Here is a 13754-nt window from a genome sequence, read left to right as displayed (position 1 = left end):
ATGGCGTGTTGTGCTCATGGGAGGAACATACCCTGGGGCTGTAGGGGGGCCCAGGAAGTATAGGGGGCCCCAAGATAATGCTTAATTTCAACATCTATTAATAAAACAGGACAACCTCTGGATATGTTTGGAGCCCTATAATTAATTTGCTATGGGGCCCAGTCAACTAATATTTAACATAAGGGGCAGATTTACTCAAGTACAAAGTGGCCAGTGCCAATTTGCTAGCATTACCACCCGCAGGGACATCGCCAATTTACTAGCGGATGGAGGCGTCACTTCACTAGCGAAAGAGATAGATGCTAGCGCACATATTCAATGAAATACGTATTTTAATGAATGTTACCATCTTCCTTAATCTTCTGTTACTTACATCATCATTTTTACTGGAAAAAGCTTCTAAGTCCAAAAAACGCTGGTGTATTTTCGTTTTTTCAGAGTGATAGCCTGCAAAAGTCCTTAAATTATTTTTTGGGTAACTGGGTTCCCCATGCATTAACTATACAGTGGGTTCATGTGTAGGGCATTATAACAATCTATTTTCTTTATTAAGGTTCCCTGGACTTATAATGTCATGTATTTGCTGCAACATATACTTCCATATACGCCATAGGCAAATTAACCTGAGCGCAAGACCTCTAGCGAATTTGCACGAGGCAGAAATGAAACGTCACCAGCGTTCGGCGCCCACGCTGAAACGTCGCATTCCAGTGAATTAGCGTTGTTTGAGCAAATTTTCACCTGGCCAAGTTTAGCGATGGCTGCAAAGCGGTCGCTGGCAAATTTTCGCCCTCGAGTAAATCTGCCCCAAGGTGTCTTATAACGGTCTAATTTTATGGGAGAGTTGTTTTTCATTTAGATCCAGGTTTATAATTTGCTTATTAACTTTTTTTCTTGTTTTGATTAATTGCAGCTTTTACCTATATATACTCCTTAGAACTTTTATATAGTGCCAGTGTACCATTCCAGCCTGTCCTGATGAATAACGTGCAGTTACACAAGGGATCCCTTCCTAGAGTAAGTGTTGTTTCCAGGGTTCCATTATTGAGATGAGCCTACTGACTGACATCTGGTGCTAATACTGTTGCTAACATTGCTTGCATTGGTACTCCAAAAGTAATGCCATTTCCATAAAAAGTGTGATTTTCCAGTGAAGTCACTGGAATTTTGGTGAAATGCTGCAATGTGGGTTACAACATTGCACTTTTTCACCAAATAAGCCATAATGTGATTTAAAGTAGTACTGTGTTCCATTTTCCATTTAATACTGCTAAATACTGCTAAAAAATCTCTGTATTTTACCAAGCAGGACCTATGCAAGATTATTTATATCTTCCGGTACCAAGCTCAAGGCAGAACTGGAATTGCATTCAACTTTTTAGTATCTTTACAGATCAAGATAAAAATTTTAATGAAACAGCGTGTGTCATTCAAAGTGTATTAGATGCACAGACTGCTGTTTCACCTCAATCTGTGATTGAATATTCCAAGCTAGGCCCTGATGTTTCTGTAGGGGAATACTGTATTATTAGTAGCTCATGCATAAATATTAGATCACACATAGCAGCCAAATCTTTTGTGAGTTCATTAAGTTTGATGATTGTTGAACAAGTAATGTATGCAACTATCTTGTTTCGTATACTTACAGACTATACAGACTACTTGAAAAAAAAGAAGTTTGTTGTGAATTCTATTTATTTATTTTTTTGAAGGAGCCTATTAGAATGGCTAGATCTCCGAGGATTAGAATTTCAGAGCAATTTACTCTCAAGGGGGCAGAAGGCTCAGAGTTTGTGGAAAGCCCAAATATTCCCAGGGTATTTCATTTTACAAAGATCTGTTAAATTATCTTTGGAAATGCTTAATGCAGTGCAAAGCAAGTCATCTGCAAATCTTGGCAGCTTTAAAATAGTGTCAGCTGAGGAAATGTTGTCACACAAAGATGTGCTGAACTTCAGGAAACAGCTCTATAAAGAAGTCGTGTCTCAAAGACAAATAGAAATGTTAGCTTCCTAATTGTGTCTCGAATCTGCTTATTTATTTAAAGCATTGACTTTGTCAAGTGCTTAAGGCAAAGATAGCATTTCTACATTACTTCATAAACTGACAGAGGCAACCAAGTGACACTGGAAAGTGCTGTAATGAACTATTCTCTATGAGACAGAATGCTTACAAAGAAAGTTACTTATATAGAACTTAGTGATAATTCCCATTAATTGGCAGTAGTTATCCAAGTGCAGTAGAATGACATTTACCACTGATACATGTTACTTAAAGTAATATATAACTTGGGGAAAAGTTGATCAGCCACACATCCAAGAAAATGACTGAGAAGGTACAGACCCTCTAACAACTGAACACTATGAGGTATATACGAATAACTACATTGGTTAATGCACTCAATTGTAAAACATGAGAATATGATGCTTCAGTGAGGATTTTCATGACCATATAAAGCCACATGCTGCAGGCAAGGTACCGGTACTAGGAGTCATTGCAACTCCAATGTGGCTGTTAACATCCTCATATTTATAGTAGAGGGAACATGAATTTTTTACTATCACTGAGCACATATTTTATCCGATAATAGCAATGTTAGGTAGGTTTTGTTTGTACAGGTTATTGCATGTGCATGGCTTTTGTGCATTGCATAACAATATATCTATTTTTAAATGCACAAGAAAATATATCCTTATATTTCACTTGGTCAGCTTAAAGACAATACATTTAAGAAGAAAAATGCTGAGGTTTTTTTTTCAGAACTTCAGAGTAATTAGCATCCACAATGGTATAATAAACACATACTGCGTACACATATTCTATGGACATTTTTCTGGCAGGAATGTCAGTACTGTGTTATTTTCATTGCAGTAATGCTCACAATATTAGCTTGTATAAACTAGTTGTTAATTGTAGGGATCCTTTGCATCTGTTCACCCAGTACTTTCAACCTTGTACCTTATTCAGAAAAGCAGAAACAACCATTTGACACAAGAGCAAGTAAAGAGCACCAAGTATAGTAATTCATATCTTTTGTACTTTAAGTTATGCTTGTACCCAATAGACTCTCATCTATAAAGAATCTCACAAGAAAAAAATGGATCAGCGCCTATGGCAACAGAGAAAGGAGACAAAATATGGTGTAGTACGTTCAAGTTACTCAATTTAAAGGGGAATGATGTACAGACTTTGACAACTGTCAACCACCACTGAATACTAAGATTAAAGGGGAACTCCAATAAAACATAACATGAGCTTTTTGAAAAGTAAACATAATTTCAAGTAACTTTTTGATTTATATCACTTAAAAAATATGCATGATTTTTTCTGACAGTTCCCCAAGCCTAGCCCCCTGCTCTTCTGCTAATCTTTCTGACTACTTTGCTGAGCTGACTGACTATTTTGCTGAGCTGGCTGACTACTGTTACTTTGTATCAACAGCCATCTGTCCTAAGACTGCATCCTCCAAACCCCACCAAACCACATGTGATTTGAATAAGGAACAGAACATCCCAGTGCAATGCATTGTGGGTTATGTAGTTCCTGGATGCTGTCTGTAAGCTGTGGAGAAGTTGTTACAATTTGTAACATCAGTGTTTAGTCCCTCCTTCCTTGCCAGGATTTCAAATTATGCAGAAAGAAAATAATTGTTAAGCAGTTTTCATGATTTCATCAAAGAAACTGGCATTTATTTATACTTTTTGAAGAAACAGGTAACTGTGATGGGTTTCTGTGTTTTGTGGGCCTCTTTATGAAATTTTGGTTTGGAAGCCAGAGTTCCCCTGTAATTTATCCAAACTACTATACCTGCTTTTGCAAATAAACCAGAGTATTTGAGGAATCAGTATCTGGACACATGGGGGCAAATTCACTAAGCGACGAAAATGTGCTAGCGATGGCTTCGCCGCACTTAGCCAGACTTCGCCAGGCGTAGTTTAGCCAGGGCTGCGCAAATTCCCGAGATCCAAAGTTGCGCACAGGTTACTGAATGGTTGCGAAGTTGCGCTTGCAATATTACGATATGCAGTCCGAAGTTACGCTAGCGATGCCTAATTAGCATACGGCGTGCAGTTAAAGTACACTAAACAAGGCCAGGGAAACGTAATAAAATTAAATAGAGGTCTTATATTGCCCTACACATGTGCCCACTGTATAATTAAAGGGGAAGGAGGGTACCCCCAAAACAATTGATCTTTTTCAGCCTATCACCGTACAGTAAAAAGTAAAAAATGCCAGCGTTTTTTGGGACTTAGAACATTTTTCAACTGTTTTTGAAGAAACTCCTATCTACTCTATTGCACTTCGCCTGGTCTGAGCTCGTGAAGTCGAGTCTGGCGCAAGAGGTAACGTTCACTAAAATCCGCAAATTAGTGAATTAGCATAGTTACGTCCGTTCACCAGAGCGCAACTTCATCTGGCGCTAGGATGCGAAGTAGCGCTAGAGTATGTCTACTTCGTTAGCGAATTTACGCCAGCACCCGTTAGTAAATCGGCGCAGTGGCAAAATGACGTCACACTAGCTAGTCACGTTTTGCTAGCGTTAGCTACTTCGCCCTTTAGTAAATTTGCCCCATGGTAGGATGACCTATGGCAACCAGTCAAATGTTTGAATTTTGTTTACATGCTCTTCATGTACTAACAATGATTGGGACATTTAAAAAAAAAAATCTGGAAAAACCTCATTGTAAAATTCAAAATGTTGTGCTAAGTTTCTTAAAAACTGTCGCAGTGGCATTATCATGTCATTTTTAATATTGCATGATGGATTACCTGTAAACTGCCATCCAGACTTTCATTAAACGGTGTTTGTGTAGATTAGTGGTCTGGGGAAGTAGAACATTGATACTTCTAATAGCCAGTCAGCAGGAAATTAATTGACTTAATTAACCTAATAGCTATAAAATAAATGTTATAAAATGGTTTAGACACTTCTACATCATAGCTGCTGCTACAAAACCATGTGAATGCATGCTTTTTAAATATAAAAATGTGGCAACATTATATTTATCTCGTCTTATATGATAATTCACCAGTCACTTAAATTAATTTAGAAACTTTACAGATTAATTATTTAGCTGTGGTGGTGGCTAAGCAGATACATAAACGAGGTTATTATGCAGCACACATATATCTAGGTTTTTCTTTTGAAATCTGGTTTTTATTTTTTCTGCAGCTTTTTCTTTCTTCCCATGTTTCATTTTAAAGTAAATAAAATATAATAAATAAAATGACAGTAATGGGTATGGCAGACCAGGCATTTTGAGTGCTGTGCTGCACAAAACAACCTTGCCCACATGTCATCACTTCAAAGAAAATGATCTGCCTATGGAAAACCCTAGCAGAATGAGCAGCAGTTGAAAACATTTGATTTAGAAGTGTGCATTCCTGAGTGGTTGCCAAAACGATCTTGACTTGCCTGTTATAATCATCATCTGCAGGGCATTTTCTATTTGCATGAAGAAATTTAACTTTTTACACTCCAATTGTGTATGTAAATTACCCTTTTAGATTTAGATTTTTCATTATATAACCTTTACCATCCTTTAAGATAATTATTCTTACCCAAGGCAGAAGTTCTACAGCACTATGGGGCACAAGAACACACCCCTTAGTGATCACTTACAGAGCACTTGCACCCTGGAAATGCTGCTCTCTGCACTAATCACTGAATAAAAAAACAGCACTCATAAAGCAGAGTCAGGAGGTGCAACCAAGCCCTGTCCTTACAGGCTGTAAAAATGTAAACACAGGGGAGAGGTGGGGGTGGGAAAACAGACAGCTACATCCCTCTACCCACCCACCCCCCTTTGACTGACCACTGCCTAACACAGGCAGCGCTCTATTTAGTTAGGAGGCTGGCCGCATGTCTCTGTGCTTACTTTATCAATGGAGATGAAATTAATAATACACAAGTCAAATTGCTACAAAAATATGAATAATACATTTATTCAATCTTTTTAACACATATATACATAGCAATGAAATTTGATAATAGCAGATTAGCACAGCTAATAGGACTGTGGTCAGTTAATGAGGTATAGTAATGGGCGAATTTATTCGGCAGGCGCGAATATGCAGCGAATTTCCCCGTTATGCCGCTGGCAAATACATTTGCAGCGAAAATTCACTGGCGTCTCAATTTCAACACCGGTGTCAAAAGTTTTTCGACGCTCGCAATGGTTCTGACGCTGGCGTCAATTTACACACCGGCGACGCTAAGCGGACACCCACTGACTTTAATGGGCTACAGCGGCAACTCTGACGCTGGTGCCCATTTTGTTGCCGGCGTCAAAATCACAGTTTCACAAATTTTTCATAATTTTCGCTGGAAATTTGGAAATTTGTGGCGAAAAGGAACAAATTCATCAATCACTATACATTTTTTATCTTAATAACTTATGCTTATGTCATCACGAGTTTCTCGTGTTTCTTTCCCACCACTGTGTGTTTATTTTGGTACTGTTTTTGGGGTTAATCACTTTAAAAAAGGCAGTGCAGGTCATACTGTCAGTCGCCAACATAAAGAATTGAAGAGACCTGAGTCATATGGAATCATTTGCTCTGCTGCATATTTATAATATATATATATAGCAAAGAGATCCGCACTCATAGGTCTTTTGTGAAGAAAAAATGGGTTTATTCAACGTTTCGGCTCTTAGACTCAAGCCGTTACCAGGAAGGGCCCTTCCTGATGATGGCTCTATGACTGCGGATTTCTTTGCTCTATAGATTTTGATATATGTTCCAGCACCTAGGCATTTCCATTGTTTTCTGAGTGCACCTATCCAGTAGTGGGTTTTTTTTTTTTTTTTTTGTAAGTCTTTATTTTCAGGTATTTTAAGGGGTACAGAAAAAAATGTCAGGGGTTAAGTAAACAAATAATTAAATAAAACGAGAAATAAAGTATAGTAATCATGTCATGCAAACAGTACAGTAGTTAATTTTTGTACATACAAGCATTTACATAGTAATCCTATATAAGTCTTCAACTCTGATTGCTACGTGAGTCTCTAGAGCTAGTGTACTGGTGCTATGGGTAAGGGGGGTTGGAAGCAGGTGGTAGTTCTTACTATGCTCACTTTTTGCTGTTTATTTATAGTTCTCATTTCTCTTATCTATATAACTGCCTTGTCTTTCCTTTTCCTATGTTTTTTTTTCCTTTTTCATATCTGATCTTTATTTAGTATTCACTCAAATCTCACAGTTTATTTATGTAATGTGGTCCAGTCTTTCCATATTTTTTTGTATTGTTTCATTTTTTTAGGGCTGTCAGTTCCTCTATTTTCTTTGTTTCTTCTACTTCCCTTATCCAGTCGATTTTTTGTGGTGGTTTTGGGTTGCCTTCTGTGGAATTCAAAATCAAATCCTGAAGGGGCAGACAATGCTAAATATAAGTATTGATCAATAATGAAAAATTGTTTAATTAAGGGGGTTATTTATCAAAGTTTGATTTTTTTCTACACAATTTTTTTGTAGAAAAAAACTTGAATGGTATTAAAAGTCAGAATAAAAAGTACTCCAGCTCAGATCTGCCAAATTCATGTAAATGTCAATAGCAGATGTCCCATTAATATCATGATCTGCACTAGGTTTTGTTCCGTAATTTGAAGATTTTGGGGTTTTTTGGCGCATCAAATCTGAAAAAGTCAGAGGTTTTGAGTGTCAAATCCGAAAATGTTTTTGGCAACAAAATCTGAAAAATTCGGGCGATTCGGATGTTTTCACAATTTTATCTAGTTGTTTACCACACAAGAAATTTTCATAAAAAGGTATTGATAAATAGGGGGGGAAAGTCCATGCAGATTTGATCAGAATAGTTTTCAGAAAATAGTTAGAATTTTTCAGATTTTGATAAATTACCCACTAAATTTCAAAGATCTCCAAATCCAATTTTGATTAATCTGCCAATTGTGTATAATATTCAGTGGAAGGCAACAATATTAGGACATGCACATGATTACCTCTTACTACTACTGAAATATTAGTATACAGGGAACAGTAAAATCAATATACAGTATTTTTATATCCAGCAATGTATAATATACATATCTTAGGTACGTATATAAAAACAAATCCAACTGTGTGATTTAGTGCAGTAATTACAATGTAATCCATACCCAGATGGATTTTTATCTGTTATGTTTGTACTTTCTAATATCATTAAACAAATATGAAATGGGACAGATATAAGGCTGAATAATCAATAGACCATTGCAACCGTTGATGAAAAGTCTTGCTTGATGGCATCTAAACTGACATCCATGTGATATTTATATCTTTAAATTAAAATTTCTGCTGGCAAATCTACAAGATTACTAATCGTTTTTCCCTCTGTTTTATGGAAGCAAATAACAAGCAATTAAATCAATTTGAAGTTATGTGCTGCACTGGATTTTACATAAACTGATTAGTTACTGTCATTGTTTTACACTTGATAAAACACAGTAGTTGTTCTCTGTCATTGTTGCATGACATTCCATTTGGTGCTTGGTTTATTTTTAGCGAGGGACTATCAAAGTATATGTTAGCAGTTGGAATGGTGTTCTTGCAGTCTGAGTCATATTACCAAAAGAGCTTGCCTGAGACGACGAAGAAATATTGAACAAATGGGAAATTACAAATCTAGACCAACACAAACTTGTACTGGTAATGTATTATATATCATCCTAAAATATGTAGAATGTCTGTAGATAGTTGGGCTCATATTCTGTCTCTGCATAAAAAAATACTGAAGGGTAAATGTGTTTGTTGAACAAAACTGGTTAGCACTGCAAATACTGTAAAAGAAAAACACTTGAAATATATTGTTATTTCAAATGCTGATAAGCATGAGGTTAAAAAAGTTTAATGTTCTATATTGTGTTGAGAAAGTTAGGTGTTAGATAGTACTGAAAAGAAATCTGTTTCGGTTTTTAAAATTTCAGTGTAGCGGACTTATAAATGAACAACAACATAAGCTAATTCTTTTTCATTACTTTGAAAAACTTTTTGAAACTTACTTCATTACTTTGTTTGTAGATGAGTGGAAGAAAAAAGTAGGTGAATCGTATGCAGTAATTGTGGAAAGATTGGAGGATGACCTTCAGATTAAAGACGTGGAGCAGAGTGAGCTTAAAGTTGTTTTCAGGTAAAGAGGATCAGAACACTGACCTTCATGTAATATTTAAGGTCGAACAGAATATGAACCAAGTTGCTTTTAAGTTGTTTAAGGATTATATAGGCATTATTTACTATTAGTGGGTGGGCCATAAATAAAATCATATTCATTTACTCATGACAAAAGTCACACTGCATATTGTATCTGCATGCGCATGCTTTTTCTTTTTTTGTGGCTGGGCATGGAGCACAATTGAAGACATATAAGTATACCTCCACATGACGACTTGTTATTGTTAGCTGTCATACAACAGACATACATTGGAGTTTAGTGGCATGTGTGGGATTTTATGCCAGGACAGGTGCATTTATCCTGGAATTCTGTGGACATTTTTTGGGTTGTGGTGAACCATGACAGAATTGGCATCTTTCATTTTATTGGGCCGATGTTTAAACATATGTGTTAAATTGCACAAGTGTAGTTACCAGTAGCAAACAGTGAGCTCTTTATTTTCAATTTCAACCTTATAGTAGACTGTTTAAAACAAATCATTTATAGGATCAGATCATAGCAGTTTCCTATGCAGGCAGTAAAAATCTGGCTGATTTTCAGCAAAATATTTATTGGATAGGCCATTGGGCAGGGCCTATACACAGGTAGTTAAGCCGACTTGAACTGAAGGGCCTAATTGACAGCTTATATTTGCCTATGTATGGCCAACTTTATTTAAATACCACAAAGTCAAGCCCTCCCTTTACTGAACTGTATGCCGACCTGCTGCCAACACATAGGGCTGATGCCTACTCTACTGAATTTCCCATATGCTTGTTTCTCTCTCACCCACTAGTTTTGCACAGATTGTCTTTACATTTCTACTGCTATCTTGTGCAGACCTTCATGTAATGTTTAAGGTTGAACAGAATATGAACCATGTTGCTTTTAAGTTGTTTAAGGATTATATAGGCCTTATTTACTATTAGTGGGTGAACTAGAAATAAAATCATGTGCATTTACTCTTGGCAAAAGTGTTTTCCTGAAGAAAAATTAAATGCAAAGCTGCAAGGCCATAGCTTTGTTTAGCTCAGAAAAATCAATAAATAACTAAATATATATATCTTGTGGAATGGTTGGCACTCCGCTTCTAGACTTCACCCAGTTGCACGGTTAAGGTTTAGTATAATCTCAGGAAGAACCAGCAACACCGGGTTGTTTTTAGTAGTGAAAAATTGTATTTAGTAAGGCATGCATAGCCAACGTGATGTTTCGGTCCATACTGGGACCTTTTTCAAGCCTTGAGAAAGGTCCCAGTATGGACGAAATGTCACATTGGCTATGCATGCCTTACTAAATACAATTTTTCACTACTAAAAACAACCCGGTATATATATATATTTGGGGGCCGATTCACAAAGGGTCGAATATCGAGGGTTAATTAACCCTCGATATTCAACTGGCAATTAAAATCCTTCGACTTCGAATAGTGCGATCAAACGATCGAAGGATTATTCCTTCGATCGAACGATAAAATCCTTTGAATCGAAAGATTCGAAGGATTTTAATCCAACGATCGAAGGAATATCCTTCGATCAAAAAAAGTTAGCCAAGCCTATGGGGACTTTCCCCATAGGCTAACATTGAGTTCGGAAGCTTTTAGATGGCGAACTAGGGGGTCGAAGTTTTTTCTTAAAGAGAGTACTTCGACTATCGAATGGTCGAATGATTTTTAGTTCGAATAGTTCGATTCGAAGTCATAGTCGAAGGTCGTAGTAGCCCATTCGATGGTCGAAGTAGCCCAAAAAACAGTTTTTTTTACTTCGAATCCTTCACTCGAAGTTAGTGAATCGGCCCCTTAATGTTGCCATATATGAATGGAGGATCAGCACTCACTGTTGTTTGCGAATATATATTGTGGAAGAGGGCTCAAGGAAAAGTGTAAAAAGGTATGTTTTACCTTTGATTTCTCCCCAATAGGAGATGAAAGCTGCAAGGGAGATGTTACTAATCAGAGCATAGTCTCCCTGTTAAATGGATATTGCTATCTGGCCCTGGATGCTATAGTGTTCTGGAAGGAACAGGAAATCCATTCCAGTGGTCCAGTTCCCATTTTGGAGCTCACCTTCCACAGGAAGGCTATCCTGAGGAAAGGGTATTTAAATTTAATTGGAAGTTTAGAGAGTGTCTCTCAGCAGGTAGGAGACCTGGCTGTGTTATAAACTCCCAGTGGAGCTGGGGGTGCTGTCTGCTACTGCAAGAAGCAGAGGGAGCACGTGGCTGTGACTAAGAACCAGATTTTGTCGTTTGTGTGGGACATTGAGCAAAGGCCAGGTGGCTGAGAAATTTCCTCAAAGACTGTGAATACAGGGCTGACCCTAACCCCTAATGTTTTGACTGGTAGTCCACAAGGGGCCCCTGTATAGTGAGGGAACACTTCATATGAAGGTAGCGCCGAGTGGGCAAGGATTTATTTTTATGGTTTGTTATAAATACTGAAATGGTCACTGTAATGTTTGTGAATGACTTACTGTTTGGGAAAATAAACCAATGTTTCTTTAAAGAGCCTGTGTGTCCCTGTCTAACTGCTCCTTTTCCTATGCTGCCTGCCCTACCATCTGCTAAATTCTGCCCCCAAAGTTACGTCTGCCAGCTTGCCACAATATGTTTGTTTATTTCACATGAATTTACATCTTATCTGAGGTTTCGGTCCCTAGCTCATCATTGACTGAAACATCGTATAAGATGTAAATTAGTGTGAAAAAAAAGAACATATATTCACAAACAACAGTGAGTGCTGTTCCTACGTTCATACATATATGTATATATGCCATAAAATGTGTCTGTAACTTTATTATATTTGAACAGATCTTAGATGTGTGAAGTTGCCCTTTAATAGTTTATATTCCATTCCTAATAATTTAAATATCTTAATTGAGATTAGACTCAGACTCAGAAGAGTCACATGTTAATACATATTTACTAGTGTAACCTGCACTTACAGTACAAATAGCTGTTTATCATTATATGCTTTTGTAATTTGAAGATTTTTTTTCTAATCCTGAAACGCTTTTTCCCCAAAGTTGAAATAATGATGTAATGTTTAATAAGATCAAATGTCAGCAAGACTCAAGTTTCCATTATTAATGATACAGACTTCAGCCTTGTATTACTATTATAAAAATCAGCTAAACATAATTTCCTTTGGTAATATTAGTAAACGGCCTAAAAGTTAGAAAATATCATCTTGATTGCCACAGATTTGAGTGCACAAACCATGTTATAATTCCATAATACATTTATGCTGTTGTACTTCAGGAACTTTCTGGGGGCAATAGTTAGTTAATCTAGAAAGTTATATATTGTTATTGTTTTTTTTCAGGACAATCTGATTTTTCAAAATCTGCCCACATTTTTTTAACTGTAAACTCTAATATGTCATGACCGGTAAATCAATTATAAATAGGCTGTAGCGCACCTTTAGTATATGTAGTATATGTACTTGATAAAGGGCCAACGCCCGAAACATGTTGTGGAGCATTTTTCCCCAATAAAAGCACTTTGCAGTCATAGCTACTGCCTTGGATTTGTCCAGCTTTCTATTATAATACTGACTGTAATATGTCATGACAAAGTCAGTATAAAATTATATAGTTTTCTGGACAGAGATCAAAAACCAAAATTAAATGTACTGGGGCTCATTTTTAAACACTGGGCAAATTTGCTCCTGGGCAGTAACCTATAGCCACCAATCAGTAATTAGATCATTCAGTCAGCTCCAGGCTGGACACTGAAAGCAATCATCTGATTGGTTGCCATGGGTTACTGCCCAGGTGCAATTTGCCCAGTTTTTATAAATGACCCACACTTATTGCCAAAAAGTTCCCTAATCATTACATAGGAACACTATGACAGCCCCATGCCAAGGGGATTGTCAAACTTGTAGCACTGACAATACAGTACTGACTAATGTATATATAGTGATGGGCGAATTTGTTCCATTTTGCTTTGCCAAAGAATTTGCAAATGGACCACAAAATCCGCAAAACAGTGAAAAATTCGAAAAAAGCATTTAATTCAACAGGAGTCAAAATAACTTTGACACGTGTCAATTTTGATGCACGTACTAATTTTGCTGCGTGGCAATTTTTTTTGACGCGGCAGATTTTTCAGTGGCGAATTGTCGCCGCAGTTTTGCTAATTAATTTGCAAAACATGGAAAATCCCAGTGAATTTGTTTCAGGTGAATTTATTCTCCCATCACTACTATGTAGTCAGTGTTATATTCTTGGGGGTAGTCACATGTCTCTAGACTTCTAAATTGAGGCAGTATAGAAAGTGAAAAAACATGGCTGATTGTGGCCTTTATTTGTGCACTGCCTTCTGATACATAAATAACTCCAAACATAATATTTTAAATACCACTGAATCAAATGAGCAACATTTGGGCTGCTTACGGGCAGTGGTACCAAAGTGTTTTTTCACCCACATGGGTGGCAAAATGCCTGAAAATACTTTTGTATGCCAGAAATTACCAAATGTAAGCCACCTCAGTTTTTACAGCTACACCTAAACTGAAGGTGTTGAACCCTAGTTCCCTTCTTCATAGATTGTGTCATACCAGCTAGTAGGTGTAAGGGCCCGAAGGCGCAGTTGGAGTGCGGAC

General features: G+C 37.0%; 1 protein-coding gene and 1 pseudogene across 1 annotated transcript in view; both read left to right on the top strand.

Moving 5' to 3' along the window:
• The first annotated feature begins 1314 nt into the window (after positions 1–1314).
• On the top strand, positions 1315–2016 carry LOC121403690 (annotated as a pseudogene).
• A 6498-nt stretch (positions 2017–8514) lies between these two features.
• tnni3k.S (TNNI3 interacting kinase S homeolog) overlaps positions 8515–13754 on the top strand; it is a 117780-nt gene continuing 112540 nt past the window's right edge. Inside the window, exons 1-2 of the mRNA XM_041561330.1 lie at positions 8515–8646; positions 9019–9127. Of these exons, the coding sequence (XP_041417264.1) occupies positions 8607–8646; positions 9019–9127 (149 nt within the window). The 5' untranslated portion in view covers positions 8515–8606. The remainder of the gene's footprint in view (positions 8647–9018; positions 9128–13754) is intronic.

This window comes from Xenopus laevis, chromosome 4S, assembly GCF_017654675.1.
Source record: "Xenopus laevis strain J_2021 chromosome 4S, Xenopus_laevis_v10.1, whole genome shotgun sequence".
Taxonomy (NCBI): Eukaryota; Metazoa; Chordata; class Amphibia; order Anura; family Pipidae; genus Xenopus; species Xenopus laevis.
Note: the sequence above shows the minus strand (reverse complement) of the source record. Positions and strands in the feature narration are given on the sequence as shown.